Source organism: Varanus komodoensis, unplaced genomic scaffold, assembly GCF_004798865.1.
Source record: "Varanus komodoensis strain SLA01 unplaced genomic scaffold, ASM479886v1 scaffold87, whole genome shotgun sequence".
NCBI lineage: Eukaryota > Metazoa > Chordata > Lepidosauria > Squamata > Varanidae > Varanus > Varanus komodoensis.
This window is the reverse complement of record NW_025336565.1, coordinates 1981044-2003918: the sequence shown is the minus strand read 5'-3', so window position 1 is coordinate 2003918 and position 22875 is coordinate 1981044. Positions and strand designations below refer to the sequence as shown.

The following is a 22875-nucleotide window of genomic DNA, read 5'->3' as shown; positions in this document are numbered from 1 at the left end:
CCAGCGCGGAGCCTCCCTCCCGCGGCTTGGCCTGCAGCCCCCCGTCGCCGCCCGCATGGCCGGCGAGGGGGCGGCGGGGGGCGCCCGCGGGTGCCGGGGGGCCGGGGCGCGGCTGGGCAGCGGGGCGCGGGGCAGAGCGGAGGGGAGGCCGGTGATCGCCCCGGGGTGCGGGGGGCGCCGGGCTGTCCTGGCCGCCCCCGCGAGCAGCCCCCGCCTGCACCCTCTCCAGGTCCGATCCCGGCCCTCTTGCACCCTGATCTGAGCCCCCCCGGCCGAGAGCTCTAACCTGCCGCCACCGAAAGCCCTAAAGATGAACAAGGAAACCACCGAGGTCTCAGGTGAGTCGGGCCGCAGGTGCCCCTGCTGCTCCCTGTCGCGCCCCTCGGGGCTCCTCCGCCACCCCTCGCCCCGCGCGCGCCCCCCTTCCAGACCTGTTGCCTGCGGGCACCGAGCGGGGGAGTCTGTGCTGGGGGTCTGGCGCCCCTCAGGATCTGGCCTCACCTGCTCGTCCTTCGGCGCCCCCACCTGAGGGAGCACCCCTGCCCCCTCGTCCTCCCGGCGGCCATCTGCTGGGGGCGGCCAGGCGGGGCCTTTTCGCAGGTGGCACCTTTGCCCCGTGGGCGTTTTGTCGCCAAGCAAAGCTCTCTCCATTCAGAAGCATTTTTGGCCACTGAACTTGTTGCTGTCGGGGGGGGGGGCGGCGGGGGGGAGGCTTCAGGTTTTGCAAAGGAGGAATCTGCCTGCTTGTGTTTTGTTCCGTGGGATTGTGTGTGTGGGCGTGTGGTTTATACATTTCATTGTGTCGTGCTTGTGCGCAAGTGCTTGTCTGGCCACGGATGTGCATGAAAATTTTTGCATCAAACAAACAGAAAAATGCCGTCCCAGCACCCCAAGTCCTTCGCACGTCGGCCGGGCACATGCCAGGGGTCAGAGGGGCCCCATGGGCACCCCTTTCTGAAAAGCCGCCTCAAAGCCGAGCAGGCGACACCCCAGTGCCTGCGGGAGAAGGCACTGCTGCCCGGCTGGCCCCGCGCCTCTGCGGAGTTCCCAGCCCAGGGGAGCCCCCAGGAAAATTACCTGGTTACCTGAAGGAGCGCTTACGTCCATATACGCCCGCCCGCCCTCTGAGATCAGCGGGAGAGGCCCTTCTCCGGGAACCCTCCGTGAAGGAGATTAGGAGGGTTACCCGGAGGAGGGCCTTCTCTGCGGTGGCGCCCAATCTATGGAATGCGCTCCCCAGAGAGGTCGGCCTGGCGCCGTCGTTTTTCGGCGCCAGGCGAAGACCTTTTTATTCAAACATCATTTTAATTGTTAATAATATTTATTTATTTTATTCTTTGGTCAGGGCGACGTAATTTATACTGTTAAATTATATTGTTTTATATTATGTTATTTATTTATGATTGTGAGCCGCCCCGAGGCTTCGGCGAATGGGGCAGCACAGAAGCTTAATTAATAAATAAATAAATAAATAAATAAATAAATAAATAAAATGGGGCCCGGCGAGGGCTCTAGAGAGGGGCTGTCCTTCCTGCCCCCACAGCCCCCCACCCCTCCCTCCCCTGGATTGGGCTGCCAGCACGCACGCCCCGCAGGCCCTTCGGGTGCTGCAGGGCCGGCCCCCCGCAGCCCCGGCTTCCCGCCGGCAGCCCGGAGGCGCCAACGCGGCCTGCTCTGCTCCCCCCGCAGAAAACAGCCACCACCTGAAGGTCTTCCTGCCCAAGAAGCTGCTGGAGTGCGTGTCCAAGTGCCCCGGCTTGCCGAAGGAGCGCCTGCGCTGGAACACCAACGAGGTGGGACGGGGCCGGGCGCCCCCCCGCGCCCCCCCCAGGGCCTCGCGCCAGGCCGAGCAAGGCCCTCCCGACCCGGCGTGCACGGCCCTGGCCGCCCGCCCGGCCGCAGCGGCTGCCCACGGCTCTCCTGGCTTCGGGCACAGAGCCAGGGAGGGGGGAGGCCCCGGCGCCGGTGCTTCCCAGATGGGCGCCTGTGCAGCAGCGGCCGAGATCCCACAGCGGCCACGCCGCCCCCAGCCGGGAGGGTCCGGCGGGGGCAGGATGCTGCCCCTCGTAGCTCCGGCGCCGGTGTGGCCCGGCCACGGCCTCCGCGCCCGGGCAGCCCCCTGCCGGATGCCGCTGGGCGCCCGTGACGGGGTTCCCGACCGTGTGTCCCTTCCCTCCCTGCCGCAGGAGATCGCCTCCTACTTGATCACCTTTGAGAAACATGAGGAGTGGCTTTCGTGCTCGCCCAAGACCAGGTATGGCGGGGCCTGCGCCCGGCCTCGGGGGGGGGGGGGGGGGGCCCGGGGGGGGGGGGGGGGGGGGAGATGCCGTGGGGCGAGGAAGGCCGCCGAGAAACCTGCTCTTGCGCGTGGAATTGGGGGAGGAGGGCAGCGACCCTCGAGGCTCGCCGAGAGCGTGTCCCATCCACGTCGGAGAGCCCTCCCTTTGCTTCCTAAGATGCCTCCACTCCACGCATGTTGGACTGCAACGCCCATCATTCCCAGCCATCTGGCCGTGGCAGTCGGACACGTGGGGATGCCCGATTGCAGGGGGCAGCTTCCTTCTGCTGCCAAGGGGTTTCGGGACTGTTGCCCTTCCTCTCCCTTCCGAAACTGCCTCGGGCTTCGCTCAGTCCGGCCGAGGCTGCTGGGACTTCCGTTTGAACACCCATAAGATATCTTCCCTGATTCACCTGTTGGCTCCCGTTTCTTTTAACCGGTCAGTTTAAGCCTCGCATTCTAGAACAGGGACACCAAAACGAGGGGGCAAGCTTGCGCAATATGCCCCCGTAGCAGCAGCTGCGTAAAAATTGGGTAGATATTTCTAGAAATATCTCGCAGGTTTAATTATGCTATCATTACTAAACATGCCAAAAAATTAAACTCTCTGAAGAAGGCACAGGTGTGCACCGTTCAGGCCAGATGAGGTCAGCGGAGCCAAGCTCAGGGAACCAAGGCTCAATTTGGATGCCAGGAAGCACTTCCTGACAATTAAGACCCCTCAGGTGTGGGATGGGCTCCCACAGGAGGTGGCTGAGGCCCCATCGGTGCGCGTGTTCAAGGACAGGCTGGACATCCACATGGTGGGCATGTCGTGAGCGGAGCCGGCTGGAGCCGGGGTCAGACTAGATGGCCTGGGTCCTCCCTTCTGATTCACTCTGTTTCTGTGTTTCTAAGTCCAAGTCGTAATGTGAGAAGCTACCCCCATTTGCTGATGGGGCATCCATACACCAAGCCCTATGCAGGGCTTTTTCCTTCTGCTCGGGAACTGATAAGCCGGACCCCTCGGTGCCCCTTGACTGAACACTTCATGCCTCAGGCGGCTCTCGGGCCCCAGCTGAGCCTTGGCTCAGCCCCTTCGCTTTGCGGAGTGCCCAGGCCAGCCCGGCCCCGGCCCTCGCTCCTCTTCCCCGGGATCCGGGCTGGTTCTGCCCCCCCAGTCCGAGGACTAGCTCGCCTTTCTGGGTGCATTTGGCTCCTAACGATTCCGCTTCGGCTCCCCCCTTGGCGTTCTGCGACGGGGCATCCCGTGTCGGCCCTCGACGGGCAGCCCACCCCATGGGTTCAGGGCCGCCTCCAGGGGGGCGCTGTGCCCACCCAAGGAGCGGGGCAGGGCTCCGAAGCGGGGCACGGAGCACGGCAGGGGGAGAGGCCTTCCTCGGGCTCAGCATCAGCCCATCCGCTCGGGGACTGGCCTGCCCGGGGTGGCGAAGAGGCCTTTCCTGGGGGGGCGCCTGCCTGGCACAGGAGCTGCCTCGCCACGGCCGGGCTCCGGGCTGTGGGCCGGCTGCAGGCCCCGGAGACCCCTTGCCATTGCCCGGGCGCTGCGCCCGCCCCCACAGCCGCCTCCCCTCCCGCCCCCGGCAGACCCCAGAACGGCTCCATCATTCTGTACAACCGCAAGAAGGTGAAGTACCGGAAAGACGGCTACTGCTGGAAGAAGCGGAAGGACGGCAAGACCACCCGCGAGGACCACATGAAGCTGAAAGTGAAGGGGGTGGAGGTAGGCCGGGGGCCTCTGGGCAGGAAGCGCCTGGGGGGCCGAGGCACCGGTGGGAGATGCGGGGGGCGGCGGGGGCGGGGGCCCTCTGGGGCTGCTGCACTCGCCCGCCCCCTGCTCCTTGCCGCTGCACGAGCAGGGCGCTCTTGGTCCGGCACGTGCACTCGGGGGCTGCGGATTGGGCTCCAAGGCGCAGGGTGGGGAGGACCCCGGATGGGGCAGCAGCGGCGGGGGAGAGGCTGTGAGGCTGCCCAGGGAAGGCTTTGCCAAGGGCTCCCCAGAACAGCCGCCAGCTCTCGGGGTCCGGGTGACCGCGTATGACCAGCCTCGGGGACGGGAGGGCCGTTTGGGGGTGCTGGTCTTGCTGGTTAGTGGCGGCCAGTGGCCAGGCAGACCCGGGGGCACGCAGTGCGGACCGGGGGGCCTGGTCGGAGGGCCGGTGGCCAGCGCAGAGCCCGGCTCACGCCTCCCCCCCCCCCCCCGCAGTGTCTCTACGGCTGCTACGTTCACTCGTCCATCGTCCCCACATTCCACCGGCGCTGCTACTGGCTGCTGCAGGTGGGTGCCACGCGCCGGGCACGCCCCCCCCCCGGCTTCCGCGGAAGGCCGCCCGAGGAGGGGCCCCAGGCAGGGTCCGGGGCCTCTCTGGCCAGCCCTCCGTCCACATGGGCTGCCCCCGGGGCCCCAAGCAGGCCGGGAGAGCCGGAGCCCAGGTTCCCCAGCGTGGGGGGGCCGGGCGGGAGCCTGCTGATGGTGGGCGCGGGGCGGGAGGGCCAGGTGTGTGGGGCTTCAGCCCCGCCACCGCCGCCGCCGCCACCCTCTGCCCGCCCCCCCTCCCCAGAATCCGGACATCGTGCTGGTGCACTACCTGAACGTCCCGGCCGTCGAGGACTGCGGCAAGCCCTGCGGGCCGGCCCTGTGCTCCATCGGCAGCGACCGCAAGGAGTGGCTGAAGTGGTCGCAGGAGGAGCTGGTGGGCCAGCTCAAGCCCATGTGTGAGCCGCGCGGGGCCTCCCGGGGGGGGGGGGGCGGCGGGGGGGGGGGGCTGCTGCTGCTGCAGAAGCCGCGGGGGAAGGGCGTCCGCAGGGCGGCTGGGGAGGCCTCCCGGGGGCTGCCCGTGTGCCGGGTCCTCCGGATGCTTTCCTGGGACGGAGCGGTAGCCGGGAAGCCCGCGGGAGAAGATGCTGGCGGCAAGGGCCGGGCGGAGGGGGGCGCCCCGAGGCGCCTGGCCACCCCGATCCGGGGGCCTGGCCTCTGCGGGCCGGCTGGGCGGGGGCCGCCTCCTGCGCGGAGTCCGGCCGTCCCCGGGGGGCCTCCCCGTGCTGCGCGTTTCCGTGTCTTCGGGACGAGTCTGCGGCCGATTGAGCTGGGGAGCGCTGCCGGGGGCGCCAGGGGCCACTGCCCTGCGGAGGGCGAGCTGGGCTGGCGGAGGGCGGGAGCGCGCCGGGGCACCCGGACGGGGGTGGGTCATGCCGCGTCCTCCTCTGCCCCACAGTCCATGGGATCAAGTGGACCTGCAGCAGCGGGAACGGCACCGCAGAGTTCTCCATCGAGCAGCTGGTGCAGCAGGTCCTGGAGAGCCACCAGGCCAAGGTCCCTCGGACGCACGCCTGCCTCTGCAGCAGCGGCCTGGGTCAGTGCCCCCCGCGCCCCTCCCCTCCACCCGCCCCAGAGCCCCCCGTGGCACAGCTGAGCGATCCGGGCAAAGTGCCCGGTTGCTTCTGTGCCACCCGCCCTTCTCCGGGTTTCCTTTCCCGGCGCACTTGGCCCGCCGGTTTTGCCCCGGCAGCGGCAGCCCGAGAGCCGGCTGAGCTTCCTGCCAAGCGGGGGGGGGGGGGCAGGGTCTCCCCGCCAGTGCTCGGGCAGTGCCCCACGCTGGCCCTCCGCTGTGCCCGTCGGGGGACAGCCCGGCCGGGAGCTTGTGGGAGCAGCGCTCTGCGCACGGCAGTGTCGCCGGTGCCGCTGCTGCCAGAAGAGTCCGAGGCCGCTCTTCATTTTTAAAAGTCAAGATGAACGTCGGGGTTAACGCGTGGCAAAGATCCACGGGAGGAAATGCCCGGAGGCTTTTGGCAGACAGTGCCGCCGCAGGTGCCGTTGCCGTGGGGAGGCTGCCCCGCAGGCTGGTCCTACAGGAGGGAAGGCCCTGCCCTCACCCCCCACTCTCTCAGCGCGGGAAGGCAGCCGGGGTGCCCTTGACTTCCTCCTGCTGCGTGACCTCCGAGGGCAGGCGCGAAGCTTGGGCTGCAGCCCCCCCCCCCGCGGTCCCCGCGCGTCCCCGCGCCTGGGCAGAGCCCGTGGCCAGGCAGCTTCTGCAGCGGGGGCACCCCCCCCGTTCCGGGCCCCCTCCCTCGGCTCCGTCCCATCGGCTGCCGCGCCTGGAACAAAGGGCTCCTCGTCCTTCCCTTGAGTCTGCGGCACTTTCCCCCCAGTTCTCCCTTCTTGCCTCCCTCCGCTGTTGCTCCTCCCTCCCTCAACGCTCCCCCCCTTTCCGTTCCGTTACCATCGAAACGGCCTCACCTGCAGTTTTCCGACCTCCTTCGACGCGCCGCCCCTGCGCCCCCCAGAGCAGCTCGTGCCCCCCTCCCTTTCGCCCGCCGGCCCCCCGCCTGCCGTGCCGCCCATGGCAGCCTGCAGAGCCGCCCTGCCCGTGGCCGTGGCTGCCTCCCCCCAGGGCCGTGCCATGGAGGCCCGTGTGCCCTGCCGGACCCTCCCAGGGCAGTCCAGCAGGCGCCAGGCCAGCTGGCTCTGGAAGGATGCCCTGCAGGTCGCACGGGGCCACGTCCCACGTGCCAGGAAGACCACGACATGCTCCAAGAAGTTGGCCACTGCGGCCCCCAGACGGGAACCTAGTTCTGGCCATCGGTCTCCATGGCCTGCCAGCTGCTCCCGCTCCCCCGAGCTGAGGGGGCGCTGCTGCTGTGCCGGGGGGCCTGGAGCAGTCCTCTGCCTCCCATGCAGTGGCCACATGGGACGGAGCAGCTCTCTGCCCTAACCTGCCTGCCTACCGTCCCAACCCGGACCTCGTCCTCCCCGCCTTTCCACGCTCCCTCCGCTCGAGAGAGCCTGCCCTGCGCCCGCTCGGCGTCAGGAGGGTTCCAGCCTCCTACGAGCCCAGAGCTGCCCCCGTGGCAGGGCGGTCCTCTTCTCCGTCCCGCACCAGGGAGACTCGCCGGTCGCCCGCGTGCACGCTGCAGTGAGCGCCACGGAGAGGCTCCCGGTGCGCCTGCGCCTCCAGGCAACCCGCCCTCTGGCCCCGCTCGCCTGCGTCGCCCCTCTGGCGGCTGCCCCCACTTGCCCGGGTCGCGCGGGGCCAGACCGGCCCGGGGCCGCCTCCTCGCCTCGGTCCAGGGATCCACCGCAGCCTCCACAGCGCCAACGGGATGGCGGAGCCGAGCCCCCGCCACGCTGCCCGGGAACGGGAAGGGGGCGCCCCGGCCAGCATGAAGCCCACCTGGGTGAACGCGCAGGGGCCCCTTGGAGCGCACCCCCCCCGTGCACACACGCGAGACGTAGAGACGGGGGTTGGCTTTCACCTGGTCCCCAGCCCCCCCCCCAGTGCGAAAAACCTCACTTCATAAAGCTTTGCGGGATCTGGAGTGGATTGCCGATGGCCACGCAATTGGTACCGTAAAGACTTCTGCGCTTCTCGCACACTCCCTTGCACACGCAAGTGGTGGTGGGCGTTTTGTGCTCCAGCGACCACTGGGCTCAGCTGCAGCCGTTCTCCGGGCCGTTATGCCCACCCCCTGCCCGTCTTGCGGTGGGAGCCCCGACCACGGTGGGGGGCAGCCCGTCCTGCCGGCTGGGTCGAGGCGCTCGCCTCGCCCCCGCCTCCGTCCTGCCCGCCTTTCCTCTTCGGATCACCCTCCAGGATTTCGGCAGTTGCGGGCCGGACGAGAAACCGGCCAAGGAGCTTCCACCTGCGAGGAGCAGCCCCGGTCGAGCTGGGGGCTCGTGCCCCCCTCCACGGCCGGGGAACCCACAGATTGGGGACTGGCAGGCTGGCCGGCAGCCATGCCACGCCCCGGTGCCCGCGGGATCCTGGGGGCGCGGCTGGGCAGGAGATTCGGCAGGCGGGGCCGCGGCAGGGGGCCCTCAGCACGGGGGACCAGCGCCAGCGAAAGGGCGACTGGAGGAGTGGGCTGCACTGCCTGGTGGGGGCGTTACTTGGGCGCTCCATCTGCGTAGGGCTAACGCCCCACTTGCGACACGCGGCCCTCGTTTTCAACTCGCGCGACGTTCAGGGCGGCAGTTCTGAAGAGGAAGGCCCGGCAGGACCGAGGCGTGATGCAAAGCGATTCATAGACTCATAAAACGATAGAAGAGCAGAGTTGGGAGGGGCCATGGAGGCCATCAAGTCCACCCCCTGCAGTGCAGGACACCAGTTCACACCGTCCCACTCGGGGGCTGCCCAGTTTCCCCCTGAATGTCTCCAGGGTGGGGGAGCCCCCACCTCTCCGGGCAGCCGGTCCCACTGCCCCTTTGCTCTGGCCGTGAGGAAGCTTTTCCCGATGTCCAGTCTGAATCTGGGTTGCCGCAGCTTGAACTGATTCTTCCGTGTCCTGCACTCTGGCCTCCCTCTTTGTGGCAGCCTTCGGGGTCCTTACAGAGGGGTCCCATGTCCCCCCTCAGTCCTCTCTTCTCAAGGCTGAAGGTGCCCAGTTCTCCCAGTCTCTCCTCACAGGGCAGAGTTTCCAAACCCTGATCATTTTTGCCACCCTCCGCTGGACCCTTTCTAATTTACCTGCATCTTTCTGAAATCTCGGTGCCCAGAACTGGACACGGGATTCCAGATTCCTGGAGCAAAGAAAGCAGAGAGCAAGCGGAAAGGTTTTTACTCCTCTCCCAGTACTAGAATTGAGATCTGCTGGCTGAGGATGCTGGGGGTTGTAGTCGGCACAGCCGGAGGACACCGGGTTGGCAGAGGCCCGGCCCCTCCCTGGCTTTTGGGGACGTGGGTCCTCTGTCGCCCTCCAGTGGCGCCATGGGGGATTGCAGCCATTCCCGGGATGGCCGGCCGGCTGGCTGGAGAGGGAGCTGCCGGGGCCCAGCGCTTCGGGTCCTGGCCAGGCTGTCCCTCGGCCCGCCAGCAGAGGCCCCTCCGGCGCCCGGAAGAGCCGGCCTCCCGCCCTGGCGATTCACAGCCTGAGTGGCCCCACGGGGAGGAGGGCCCCCCAGCGCCCGCTGAGACCCGGCGCCTGTCGTGCCGATCCTCTGCTTTGCCCCCTTGTTTCTCCGCTCTGGCACCCTCTTGCCCCCTCGCTCCCAGGGCAGATGGCTTTTGGGTAATGCGTGCCCCTTGTGCGCGTCTCGGCTTGAACCCAGGGTGGCCGACGCTGACCGCCCCCCCCCCCCGCAGCCGAAAGGCCCAGGTGCAGTGCCCGGCGGCATCCCCAGGTGGGCCGGGCCGGGACTGCACTCCCCCGCTGCGGCCAGTGGGCCTACCTGACTGTTTAAAGGTGGCACAGAAGAGGCTAGTCCTCATGGGGCTGGGCAGCGCATGCAGAAGGCTCCGGAAGGGCCTGGCTTCCCGGAAGCGTGGCCTGGCCCTTCCAGGTGCCACCATGCTCCCAGCGGGGTCTCCTTCCGGGCCTCTCTCTCACTCCTCTTTTCTCCCCCACCCCCCCGCAGGCAGTCCCGGGCACGTCCCTCACAAATGCAGCAGCACGAGGCACCGGATCATCTCCCCCAAGCTGGAAGTCCGCCCCGGCCCCCACCCCGCCCTGACGGACGTGCGGAACGTCTCGGGGGGCCCCGAGGTCAAGGCTGACCCGGAGCCGGCCAGGCCCCCCGGCCCCGACAGCACGGACCGCAACGGGGCCCCGGCCGCCTCGCCCGGCGGGGCCGACGCCGTCCCCGACTCCACGCAGCCCTCGCCCGGCCCGGCCCGGCCCGGCGGCTTCCCTGCGCCCGAGCTGCCAGCCGTCACCCTGGCCGTCGGCCTCCCGGCCAGCATCCTGGTCATGACGGGGCTGGGCGGCGCCGAGAAGCCGCTGGCGCTGACCCCCAGCCAGCACCTGGTCTCGGGGGACGGCGGGGGCGCGCCAGCCACCCCGCTGGGCCTGGCGCTGCTGCCCGGCCCGGGCCTGGTGCTCTCGCAGAGCCTGGGCACTGGCATGGAGGCGGGCGAGGCGGGCGAGGCGGCCTTCGACCCGGACCGCTTCCTGAACAGCCCCAAGCGGGGCCAGACCTATGGGGGCGGGCCGGGGCTGCAGCCCAAGCCGGAGCCCCCGGAGGACGCCGCCCCCCCGCCCTTCCCGCTCTACCTGCCCGCCAACCGCTTCTTCATCCAGGACGACCCGGCCGGGCAGCCGCCGGCCCCGGGCGCGCCCCCCGCCACGGCCGGCCCCGAGCCCAGGGGCGCCCCCGAGGTGCCCATGGAGACGGCGGGCGAGGGGGGCCCTCTGGCCGGGCCGGGGCCCCCCGGGGACGGCAAGCCGGCCCGGGCGGCGGCAGCCGAGATCTCGGCGACGGAGCTGCAGGAGGAGCTGTACTCCATGATCCAGACGGTGGCGGCCGCGGCCGCGGGCAGCTCCTTCGGCCTCTCGTTCGACAGCCACTTCCCCGACCTCATCAGCGAGCTCCTGCCCGACGAGGCCGCGAGCTGCGGCGCCCGTGGCATGGAGGGGGCCGAGGGCCCGGGGCCCGCCCTGCCGGAGCCGCTGGTGGAGCCCAGCTTTGGGGCCAAGGGGCCCCCCGGGGGTTCGCCCCAGCCCCTGGTGTCCATCACGGACTTCTCGCCCGAATGGTCCTACCCTGAGGTGGGTGTGCCGGGGAGGCCAGCCGGGCGGCGTCTGGCCCGGGGGGGGGGGACTGCCGGGGAGGCCAGCCGGGGGGCGTCTGGCCCGGGGGGGCCTGCTGTCCTGGCTGGGGATGGGCAGTGTAGGCCGCAGTGCTGCAGGTGGGGCGGGGGGAGCCGGAGGCCGCGGGGGCTGCCGGGCCCCCCCTCACAGCTGCCCCTCTTTCTCCCCCGCCTGGGGCCACAGGGCGGCGTCAAGGTGCTGATCACGGGCCCCTGGACCGACGAGACGGAGCGGTACCACTGCCTCTTCGACCAGGTCGCGGTGCCGGCCTCCCTCATCCAGCCCGGGGTGCTGCGGTGCTACTGCCCAGGTACCGGGCCCCGCGCGACGGGGGGCAGTGCCGCCCGGCCCCTGCCCGGCACGTGGGGCGGGCCTCACCGCCTCTCTCTCCGGCTCCCGCAGCGCACGAGGCCGGGCCGGCGCCCCTGCACGTGGCCACGCAGGACTCCCGCCTGCTCTCGTGGCCGGTCCTGTTCGAGTACCGGGCCCGCAACTTCCTGGCGCCCCCCAGCACGCCGCTGGACTGGCTCTCGCTGGATGGTGAGTGTCGCCCACGGCCGTGCGCCTCTGGGGGCCGGGGCCGAGCCACCCCGCAGCCTCCTGGAGCAGGACGGGCTCCGTGGGCCCCCGGCCAGGCCCTGCACGGACGGCGGATGGCTTGGAGGGTGGGCCGGGACCCCCTCGCCCCGCAAGCAGAAGGGCAGTTGGGCAGCAGGCAAGGCGAGCCGCCCTGCCCCTGTCCAGGGGCGGCTCCCCGCTGCTCCGTGCTGGGCCTCACGCGCCCCCTCGCCGGCCCTCCGTGGGGGCGAAGCTGTGGGCCCGGCCGGGCATTGTGTGCCGCACTGCGGAGAAAGGCCGGCGCTGGGGCCGGAGCCAGGGTGTCACCTTACCAGCCGGGGGGGGGGGGGGGGTTTTCCCGGCATGTGGCTTCCCATGCAATGGAAACTGGGAGGGGGGGTCGCACGTCAGGAGTTTCCATGACAGGCAGGACGGGCCAAAAATAACAGGCGGGCGGCTTGGCTTGGGGCCGGCGCTCCCCTCCGGGGGAACCCAGGCGTCCTGGCGGCTCTGCGGGGCGGGCGCGGGGCCCTCTCCTGGGAACCGTGGGGCCCCGCCGGCCGATCCCCTCGGCCCCCTTTGTGACGCGAGCCCTTGCCCCCCCCCGTGGCCGTGATGCGTCTTAGCGTTCGCACACGCCGGAAAGCCCCCTGCAGAGAGACCCCCCTGGCGAGGAGCGCGGGTGTAGGGTGTGCTCCCCGGGAGACAGCCGGAGAGCCGTGCTCCGGAGCGCCCCTCTGAGCAAAGTGAGGCCCGCCGGCAGCCGCCCGCCCCCAAAGTGCGGGCGCCTCGCCCCTCCCGGGGCGTCTGAGGAGGGCGGGCGCAAGGGGCCCCGGCTACTCCAGCAGGGAAGCCCCTGGACCGCACGGTCCGGGCGCCGTGGCCAAGCTGCCCCCATAAGGGGCTTGTCCGGGCCCAGAGGGCGTCCTGGGCCGGAGGACCCACCCGCCCCGGTGGAGCCGCCGTCCCCCCACCCCGTGGAGCGCATGCGGGAGGGGCGCCCGGGGCAGGGGCAGGAGCCGCCGGCACGTGCCGCGCGCCCCGTGTGTTTTCGCGCACGCCGGCCAGCGGGTGCCTGGTATCTCATTAAGGGATTGACTCGCGGCCTCTCCCCGCCCGTCGCGCCCCCCCCCCGCCCGGCGGCTATTTCGGGACAGCTGCAGCCTCCCCCTGCGGCCACGGCTTTGTCTCGGAGGGGCCTCCCCCCCACGGCTGGGCCGAGCGGCCGCCACATGCCGGGGAGGGTTGGCGCGCCCCGGCCCGCCCCCCAGGCCAAGTGCCGGGGGGCGGGCCCTGCTCACCCGGACGCGGGGCGGCCCCTGACAGAGGCGCTTGGCCCCGCCGGAGCCGCAGGAGAGGGGGCCGGGTGTGCCGGCGCGGGGCGGCCCCGCTCTCCCCGGCGATGGACCCGGCAGGTACTGGGCTCGGGGTGGGGCGTGCCGTGCCGGGCGGGGGCGGGTTTGGGCGCAGGGGAGCACACGGGGCCGGCGGGGGGCGATCCGGGGCGCTTGCTCGTGCGTCGGGAGTCGCGGATGCTGCCGCAGCGGGGGCACCCCAAGGACACCCCAGCTGGCCGACGAGGTGCGGGGCCCCGACACGCGGCCTGGGCGGAGTGGCTGGAGAAGGGGGGGCGTGCCACCCCGGGGGACCCCTGCCCATCTGCCGCGTCTCGGGGGGCCCCACGGGAGCCGGCTCGCTCGCCGGGGCAGCCGAGCTCCTTCCGCCCATGCTCGGCTGTGCGTCTCTGGCGGGGGGCTGCCCGGCCGCCCCCTGCAGGGGGTGCTTGGTCTGGGGGGGCTGCGGAGGCGCGTGGCCGGCCGGCGGGGCCCTTCGGACGGGGGGCAGCACAGCCGCTTGCGGGAGGGCCGGGGCCGAGGGGCGCGCGGGCTCCGTTCTGCCGGCGGTCCCGTCCAGGCGCCCCACTTTGGACGGGGCTGCTGCCGTGCCCCTCGTGCCGGCCCCCCCCCCGGCTGAGCGGTGGCGTGTGGGGAGCGCCGGTTCGGGTTCTCGTGTGCCGCTTGCCTTGTGGGGGTCGTCGCCCGGTGCGGCGGCCGCTACTGGCCAGGTGCCTCAGGCCATGGTAGAGCATGGTGGGGAAGCTCCGGCCCCCTCCTCTTGAATGATGGGGAAGAGCCCCCTGGGCGGGGTGGGGGGCTGCCAGCACGCAGGGTGCCCCCTCCCCAGCGTTCCTGCGGAGCCTTGTGGCTGGGTAGCCCCCGGGGGCACCCACGCTGCCTGGCAGCTGGGGTGTCTGCCCCCAGCCCGGCTGGAGGCCTTCGCCGGGGGTCCCGCTGGTCGGTGAGGAGTAGAAAGCCGGGGGAGGGGAGGGGAGGGGGCTTCTGGATGGGGGTCCCTGCACTGCTGGGCGGAAAGGCCTCCTCCCCCCAGTTCACATTTTCCGCTCGCTGGACTCTCCGTGGGGGAAGAAGACTGAAATGTGAGGGGGGACTGGGGGGGATGGTCCTCGGCTGCCCCCCTTACCCTGGATTACGGCAGCCGCTGGCCCATCAAGGAAACGAGGCCAAGCCAAGCCACCTGCTAATCAGTCTGTCTTTAGTCCGGATTAGCCCAAAATATTCCTGCACGTCGCCTCAGGCCTTCTGCCCCCGCCGTGCCCGGGGGGATGCAGCACCTGGCGGCGGGGGGGGGGGGCGGGGAGGGGGCGGCTGCAGCCCCCGTCACCCCCTTCTCCGTCTCGCCCGGACTCTGCAGATAACCAGTTCAGGATGTCCATCTTGGAGCGCCTGGAGCAGATGGAGAAGCGCATGGCTGAGATGGTGGCCTCCGCGGGGCCCCCCACGCAGCCGCGGGGGGAGAGGAAGCCCCCCAGCCAGGTGAGGGGGGGCGGTGTCTGGCAGCCTCTCGGGTGGGGGGATCTCCGGAGGCGGTTAGCAGTGCGCCTGCGAGGCAGCGGCTTGGGCATCACGGCTTCCGCACCCCGTGAGCCGGGGAGGGCGCTGGGTGCCTTGGGGCTCTTCCCACCTCGCAGGGGTGTCGTGCGGGCACAGTGAGCAGCACCAGAAGACCACGTGGCCCCCGGACGCCTTGGGACGATGGCGTGGGATGCGCCTGGCCGGCACTCGCGCTCTCTGGGGATGGAGGTGCAGCTCGGCCGCCGGTCCTCGCGGGGTGTCTGCGGCGCCCGGTGGTCCCTGGCTCGGGGGGCTGCCTCCCCCGGATGCCCCCGTCCCCCCGAGGTCACCGCCTCACCCCGGTCAGGCAGCTCGGCGCACTTGGCCACGTCAGCCTGGACCGGCGGCCCCCAAGCCCTCCCTGCGGGGCTCCGCAGGCCCCCCGTCCTGCCACGGGTGCAGCCCCGTCCGTGGGGCTGGCTGGGCTAGCCTGGTTGCGCCCCCCCTCCCGGGCATCCTGGGCCTGGAGCGGCTCCCGCGCCCTCCGCCCCCCCCCCTGAGCTGGAGCGTGGCCCCCCCGCCCCCGGCGCCTCTTGGCCGAGCCGGCGAGGGCCAGGCCGCTGAGCCGGACGACTCTGGCCCACCGCCGGGGCTGGGGGGAGGCGCCCCGCCAAGCCAGTCGTTGGGGGCGCAGGGAACGGGGGTCCTCGCTTGCCCCGCCCTCATCTTCCTCGCTCTCCCCCGCTTCTGCCAAGATCCGCCTCTGCGCAAAGGGCCGCTCGGCACATGCCCTGGCGCCTGCCAACCGCCAGGGGGCTGGAGCAGCGGCAGAGGTCCCGGGGCCGCAGCTCCTCGGGGCCCCTCCGCCCCCTCGCCGGGCGTCTCCCTGGCCCGCTGCTGGCCCTTGGCCGAGAGCGCCTCCTGCCTGGCGAGTCCGAGCCGCTTGGCTCCCTCTGCCCTGCCAGCCGTCCATCTCCGGGCCCCAAAGCACCTGCGGCCCCTGGGCAGGACGCGGCACCGAGCGGGGCTTGATCCGGGGTGGCAGGGGCGCCCCTCCCCGCGGGGTCCCCAGGCAGCGCCTCTGAAGCGAGGCCCAGTTGCAGGGGGCGGCACGGAAGGGGCAGCCCCCCGTCTCTGGGGGCGGAGGAGACGCGGCGCTTCACGAAGGGGCCGAGGGGGTGCGTCTCTTTGTCTGTCTGGAGAATTGTTTTGGGGAGCTTCCCCCCCCGGAAGGAGTGGGGGGCTTCGTGGGGTCGACTGCTCATGGGGGCTTGGGAAGCAGCAGGCTCCTCCGGGACCCCTGCAGCCCAGGGTTGGGAGACGAGGAGCAGCCCTCGGTCCGAGCGGGTGGGCCTCAGGGCACTCGCGGTGGGCCTGGGGGGCCGTGTTCTGCTCCCCCGCCCGCATCCCCTTTGTTGCCGGCCGTGGCGGACGGCGAGTATATTTAGCCCCTTCCCAGCGTCCGTCTCGGGTTTCTCTGGGATTGGCACCTGGGGGCGGCCCGGCTATTCTTGGGGCTGGTGGCGGGCAGAGAAGGCCCCTGCATCCCCCCATTGGGCCGAGCGGGGGGGGGCGGGCAGGCATGCGCCCCCCAGGCAGGCGGCCGCGCCAGGAATTCTTTCCACTGAGCTCAGCGGCAGGGAAGTCGCGTGTGGCGGAGCTGGGGGGCTGCCCACCCGAGCCCTGGCGGGGCCTGCGACCGCCGTGCAGCGGCATCTGCCCACGGCGGCGTGCTGCAGCCGCACCGGCAGGCCTCTGGCAAGCTTTCCTCGGGGCACGTGGAGAGTTCTCTTGCCCTGCTGTTCGGCAGAGTGTTTTCACAGCCGGTCCTTGCCTTGGGCGATTTGGGAGGAAGGCTCAGAAGCAGGGGCGTCCGGCACATTGGCAGGCGCAGCTGCTCCCAGGCCGGCGCTTAGGACAGCGTGGGGCTGGGCCCGGAGGGATCGCGGCTCGTGACTGTGCTGTGGGGGGGGCGGGTGCCCCGACGCTTGGCCAACGCGTGCCGAGCGCCCCTGCGTCAGGCAGGGGCAGGGCAGGGCAGGGCTTTGAGGGGCGCCGGCCCACCCCGTGCCGCCCGCAGGCCGCCCCGGACGCCTTCGAGGAGCGCATCGTGGCCCTGTGCGAGACGATGATGGGCCAGTCCTGCTGGCTGCGCTCCGAGACCCTCGTGCGCCACTCCAGCTTCCGGGGGATGACGCTGCTGCACTTGGCCGCCGCCCAGGGCTACACCCGCCTGATCGAGAGCCTGCTCAAGTGGCGGTGCGTGTCCGGCCCCCCGCGCCCCCCAGCGGCGGGGCTGCCCCCGGCCCCCGGCCCCCAGCACGCCGCCGGGGACTGACTCTGCTCCCGCCCCGCACAGGACCCTCGGCGCGCAGAGCCTGGACCTGGAGCAGGAGGTCGACCCGCTCAACGTCGACCACTTCTCCTGCACGCCGCTGGTGAGCCTGCGGGCAGGGGGCCCCGCCGGGGGCCGCGGGCCGGGGGCCAGGCCCGGGGCGGGGGGCATGGCGGGGAGGCGGCCTCCGGCACCTCCCTCTGGCTGCCGGCCAGGGCTGCGTCCCGCTCTGCGCGCCACAGCCCCCGGGAGCCCGTGCGGGGCGCCTTGCCGTGGGCGGTGGCGGCCCCCGGCCTGACCGCCGGCCGGCTCTCCCCGCCCGGACACGGGGCCCAGGCCCCCCAAGCCCACGTGCCTCTGGAGGGCACGCCTTCTGCTTGGGGGGCCGCCAGCCCGGAGCGCGCCGGCCCCTGCGGCTGCCTGCCAAGCCGGCTCAGGCCCAGGCGGGGGGCTGCCCCAGAAGGGCACTGCCGCCCGCCCCTTGGCAGGATCTGCCCCGCTGCCCTGGCTGGGGCCGGGCACCCCACGCCCTGCTTGGGGGAGCAGAGAAGCGGGACGTGCAGAGGAACGGCGGGGTGTTTCGCTCGGGAGGCGGCTCAGGTGCGGGCCTGGGAGAAGGGGCTCGGCATGGGCTGGGGTCAGAACCTTCGTCCCTTCCTTTAGTGAAACGCCTCTGCCCAACGGCTGCCACATTTGCAGCCTTTCCCTCGTGAGGGACAGAAACTTGTTTTTACAACCTAAGGAAAGGCCGTTGCTCCCTCTGTTCCTCCGCTAGCGAAAGTCTGGGGCTCCCTCTGCGCTGTGCCAGCCTTCCTGCTGGGGATGAGTGGCTCCGGGGTCCTCCCGCTGGAGCCGCCCCACCCCTTCTGTCTGCACTCCCCCCCTAGATGTGGGCCTGTGCCCTGGGCCACATGGACGCGGCCCGCCTCCTCTACCACTGGAACCGCCACGCCCTCTCCATCCCGGACTCCCTGGGCCGCCTGCCGCTCACCGTGGCTCGTTCCCGGGGCCACGTCAAGCTGGCCACGTGCCTGGAGGAGCTGCAGCGCCAGGAAGAGGCGGCCCCGGACCCGCCGGGCCCCGAGCCCGCTGCGGAGCGCCCCGGGAGCGCCAGCAAGGCGTGTGGGGGCCCCCGGCGCCCCGCGGAAGCGCTGCACATCCCGTCCCCGCTCTCGGCTAGCCCGGACACAGGTGGGGGCCCGCCGGCACTCTGGGGCGGGGGCTCTGGGGCCGGGCCCCCGCAGGACCGCTTGGCTGCAGCGCCCCTCCTGCGCCCCCGGTGGCAGGAGACTCAGGGTGCTGCTGGGGGGCAGGTGGGAGGCCGGGGGGCCGTTGCCGCTGGCGCAGCAGGGCCTTCCGTGCAGTGGCTCCCGTCCCAGCCTGCCGGGACGCTCTGCCCGCCCCCCCAAGCGGGGCCAAGAAGGCCACGTTGCTGGGATGCTGAGAGGTGGGGTGGGGCGGGCCCGGCACGTCTCCCGGGGCTCCCCCGTGCTCAGGGCTGCCCCACGGGGGGCAGGCACGCCGGGGCTGCCTCCCCACTCACTCGCCCCGGCCTCCCCAGGGCTGAGCACCGCCAGTGGCGTCTCCTCCCCCTCCGAGCTCTCCGAGGGCTCCCTCTCCGTCGCCTCGGCCTACTCCAGCGCCTCGGCCCTGCGCGAGTCCCCGGCCTACAGCCCCGATGCGGAGGGGGCCATGGACGTCTGCCAGCCCCCCGTGCCGGACGGCATCGCCAGGTGGTACCTGCGGGATGCCCCCAGCCCCCCCGGCCTGCCGCACACCCCCTTCTTCATGGACTACGATGAAGTGGGGGCCGCGGCCCTGGCCGGCGGGACGGAGCCGGACCTGGAGCCCGAGCTGCTGGGCTATGAGGAGAACACTGAGAACCAGGGGTACCTGCCAGCTGTGGACGCCCTGCAGGTAGGGCCAGAGCAGCACAAGACCAGGGTCCCCTGGGGTGGCCCCCTGCTCCGTCGCCACCCAGCCGGGTGGGCAGAGCCTCCTCCAGCCCTGACCCTCAGCGCCCCACTTTGGAGAGGCAGCCCGTGCCTACGGCCCGTCCACGGGCAGAGTGAGAGCCACCCGTGCCGGCCTTTGGCTGGCAGCCGGCAGGCCCGGGAGGGGCCGCTCCCCCCCTCCGGGGTTCCTGGGCGCCCTAGAGAAGCGCCCACAGCTCCCAGCCCCACGGCCGGGCTCACGCTGCAGGCCCTGGGCCCGCGGACGGGGGGAGGCCGGCAGGGCCTGGGCCCCAGTGCTGGGGCCGGCCCGCTCCAGGCCCCAGCGGGAGGCACCGCCGTTCTCAGCGGAGGGCCGGTTTCAGGCCGCGCAAGCGGAGGGCCCCCCGGGGGCCGGCCGGCCGGCCCTGGCAAACCTCTGAAGGGGGAGGCTGGCGGGCGGCCACGGCAGGAGTGCCACGCGACCCCCCCTTTGTCCCCGGAGGCCGTTGGGGCCGGCGCTGCTCCCATGGCAGAGGCGGGGGGCCCAGGCGGGCGGGGGGCCGGCCTCTCCTGGGCCCGGGCCTTTGGCTTGCCCACCCACTGGGGCGCGGGGGCTGCCGCTCAGCGCCTGTCTGTGCTGCTCCCGGCAGGTGGACGTGATCACGCTGGCCAAGCAGATCGTGGAGGCCACGCCGGAACACATCAAGCAGGAGGACTTCAGCTCCGCCGAGACGCCCCTGCGAGAGCGGCCGGGGAACGTGGGCCTGAGCGAGACCATGTCCTGGCTGGCCAGCTACCTGGAGAGCGTGGACCAGCTGCCCAGCGCCTCCCAGCGGCGGTACGCGCTTTCCGGCCGGGGCGGCGTGGCGGGCCGGCGTGGCGGCCTCGGTCGCCCCCGCTCACCGCTGCCTTGCACCCGCTCAGGTCCCCCTCGGGCCACGGCTGCCTCAGCCCACTGCACTCGCCGCTGGGCGACCTGGCTCTCGAGCGCCTCCCGCCCCCGCCCACGGCGGCCGGCTGGGCCGAGTTCCTCAACGCCTCCGCCAACGGGAAGATGGAGAGCGAGTTCGCCCTGCTGACGCTCTCGGACCACGAGCAGCGAGAGCTGTACGAGGCCGCCAAGGTCATCCAGACGGCCTTCCGCAAGTACAAGGTGCAGCTGCCCGGCCGGGCCCTTCGCAGGCCAGCGGCCCGGCCCCGGGACGGTCCCCCAGGGCCTGCAGCCGCCCCGCGGGCTCCCCGGGGACGTGGTGCGGGTGCCGCCTCCCCCGACCCCTCGCCGAGAGACCGGAGCGCTGCAGCTCCCGGTGTGGCTTGGGCCTCGGAGTCCCAGGCACGGGGCCGGCCGGTCCCTCCCGGGGCCCCTGAGGGGCTTCCTTTCCTCCCCAGCTGTTACTCGATTTATTTCATTTCTGAAGTCCGGGGCGCGAGCAAGCCGGGCGGCTGGCCTGCCGCAGGGCGAGGCCGATCCCCGGGGCCATCTGGGGCCGCTGGGTGTCGCTTGGTTCTGCTTGGTGCTGGGGGCTCTCATGGGGCCCCTCTGGGCTGCTGCTCTGGTCCCGCCAGCCGTGCCCACCGTGGCAGGCGGCGCACGGACGGGCAGGGCCCCCCGGCCGCTGCTTTCGGGGCGCTTGCGGCCGTCTCCCCGGCTCCCGCCGAGGCCAGCAACTTGGCCAGGCGGGGGCCCTGTACCGCAGCCCACCGCCTCTGGAAGCAGCAGCAGGGGGCTCAGCCCCCGAGATGCCGTGCCCGGCGCCCAAGCCCCTCGGCGTCCGTGCCGCACAGGCCTCGCCCGGGGTCCCCCTGCCGCCGCCGCCGCCTGTTTCGTGTGGACACGGCCCGGGCTTGGCTTTGGAGGGGCTCGGGGGGGTGAACGCTGCGCCGAGGCCCCCCATCCGCCTCGCCCGGCACGGAAAGCCCCCGAGGACTGCCGCTGCCTCCCCACGGGGTCCAGAAGCAGCTGGCGGCTGTGCTGAGGGCACCCCCCCCCCCGGTCTCCGCAGGGCCGGCGGCTGAAGGAGCAGCAGGAGGTGGCGGCTGCCGTCATCCAGCGATGTTACCGCAAGTACAAGCAGGTGAGGCCCGGCGAGGGTCCTGGGGGGCTGCCGGGGGGGGGGGCTGGCAGGCAGAGCCTCCGGGCACCGGCGGGGCATCTCCGGGAGTCCCCCACACGCAAGCAGCCCCTGCCAACTAACTCGCCTCTCGTCTCTCTCTGTCCTACAAGCTCACCTGGATTGCGCTGAAGGTAAAGCGGGAGGGTGTCCCAGAGCGCAGGCAGGGGCGCCGCGGGGGCACTCGGCCCCCGGCCCTGGCGCGGCTGGGCGGGCCGCGGGGCGGGCCGCGTAGCTGCGGTCTCCAGGGGGAAGGACGGGGGTCCCCGCCCGCAGCACGAGGCAGGAGGCGCACGGGCGAGGGGGCTTCCTTGGCAAGCCCCGCACGGCCCAGTAGACACCTCTGGGGCACGGGGGTCTCTCGGACGCAGCCCCTGCGTGGGCCGGGCAGCGTGGCTGCTTCACGGGCCCCGGCGGGGGGCTGGCCGAGCCCCAGTGCTCGCGGGTCGCGAGGGGCTCCTGTCGGGGGGGCCGTGCCCGGCACAGAAGCGGCCCTGGGGTGGGTGGGAGCTCGCGGGGGGCAGGGATGCCGGGGGCTGTGCTGGGCAGGGGCAGGGGCCGCCCGGACCCTGAAGGCTGCCCCCCCCCCCGCAGTACGCGCTCTACAAGAAGATGACGCAGGCGGCCATCCTGATCCAGAGCAAGTTCCGCAGCTACTACGAGCAGAAGAAGTTCCAGCAGAGCCGGCGCGCGGCGGTCCTGATCCAGCAGTGCTACCGCAGCTACAAGGAGTACGAGAGGCTGAAGCAGGGGCACCGCGCCTCGTCCGCCATGCAGCAGAAGATCAAGTGGGTGCGGGGGCTGGGGGGGCAGGGGGCCGGGGCCTCGGGCCACCCAGGGTCCTTCACGCTCCCTTGCGGCCCACTTCTCCCCCCCAGGGGAACCTTCCTCACCAAGAAGCAGGATCAGGCCGCCCGCAAGATCATGCGGTTCCTGCGGCGGTGTCGACACAGGTATGGTGAGACGGGCGGCCTCGGGGGGGGGCGCTGCGTGGGGAGGGGGGTGCGTGCCTGTGGGGCGCAGGGCAGTCTTCCCACGGAGCGCTCCTGCGGTCCGAGGAGCCCCGGAAAGCCAGGCAGCGTGTGGGGGGAAGACGGGCGACCGGCCGGGACAGAGGGCGTAGGCCCCGCCTGGACTCGGGGCCTGGGGTTCCCTGCCGCCCCCCTTCCTCCCCTGCCACAGCCCGTGGGGCCGTGCCGGCGGGCCGGGGGCTCCCTCGCCTTGGGGGGCTGTGGGGGCTGCTGCAGGGAAGGCCCCGCGCTGAGACAGAGCCCCACTTCTCTGCCCAGGATGAAGGAGCTGAAGCAGCGCCAGGAGGTGGAAGCCCCCGGCCAGAAGCGCGGCCTGGCGACTTAGCTGGCGGCGGTGGCGGCAAGGGAGAGCGGACGGCTGCGGGCCGGCCCGCTCTGCAGGAGCGGCGGGAGGCCACGCTTGGCCGTCCGCGCGTTCCCCCGCTCCAGGACTGTGCAATAGAGACAGAGCCTCTGCCCCGCTGCGGGCAGGGGCAGTGGCGGTGCCCGAGCACCGAGGCCTCGGGCCGAGGCCCCGCACGCTTCGCCTTACGCCTGTGCCAAGCCCGGCCCTTCCCTCCCGGGGTGAGCCGGCCCGGCGGGCGGCATGCCAGGGCCCCCGGGGGGAGCGCCTCACCCTGCCCCCCAGACGCCAGGGAGGGCCCGGTGGCTCCACTCCCCCCTCCTCTCCCTGCAATGCACTTTGGACCCCCGGGCGCCTCCCCGGGGCCCGGCGCACGGTGCCACGGGGGCTCTGCGGCCCCCTTCCCGGGCCCAGCCCTGGGCCGCTCGCCCCTCCCGCCTGCCCTGCTGCTTCCTTCTGTACATATTTGTAACATACGGACAGAGACAAAGGCTATGCTTCAGAAATCTATTTAAGGTGAAGGCCCGACACTTCACTCCGGGGGGGGGGGCGGGGGCGATGCATGGATTTTAATTTCGGAGCCATACCCACATCGTCGTGTATTTAAACTCCCACCGGTCACTCCTCTCCATCCGCCATTTCTACATTTTTTGCATGAGTTTTGTTTGTTTGTACAAATTTTCATTAAACAACGATGAAAAGCAGAAGGGTCCTTGATGAAGGGCGGCCGGCCGGCTCGCGTGGCGGGGAAGCAGCGCGCCCCTTGAGGAGCAGCGGCCGAGTGGAGGGGGCTGCAGCTGGGGGTGGGCCTGCCCTGGGGGAACCGGTGGCCGGGCGGGGGCCAGAAGGGTGCCCGAGCTTTCGGCTCGGAGGCCTGCAGCTTCAGCGTGGAGCCCCAGGTGCGACGCCC

At 72.0% G+C, this 22875-nt stretch overlaps 1 protein-coding gene across 1 annotated transcript; it reads left to right on the top strand.

Moving 5' to 3' along the window:
- Positions 1-226: 226 nt before the first annotated feature.
- CAMTA2 (calmodulin binding transcription activator 2) lies at positions 227-22669 on the top strand. The gene is made up of 22 exons (XM_044417144.1): positions 227-338; positions 1690-1793; positions 2187-2254; positions 3866-4001; positions 4485-4556; positions 4840-4993; positions 5494-5631; positions 9630-10759; positions 10985-11111; positions 11204-11341; positions 14072-14208; positions 16292-16470; positions 16571-16649; positions 17434-17737; positions 18108-18463; positions 19131-19318; positions 19405-19633; positions 20484-20555; positions 20705-20725; positions 21186-21379; positions 21470-21544; positions 21881-22669. Exons 1-22 carry the CDS (start codon positions 311-313, stop codon positions 21945-21947), a joined length of 3996 nt encoding a protein of 1331 aa, XP_044273079.1. The 5' UTR covers positions 227-310; the 3' UTR covers positions 21948-22669.
- Positions 22670-22875: the final 206 nt, after the last annotated feature.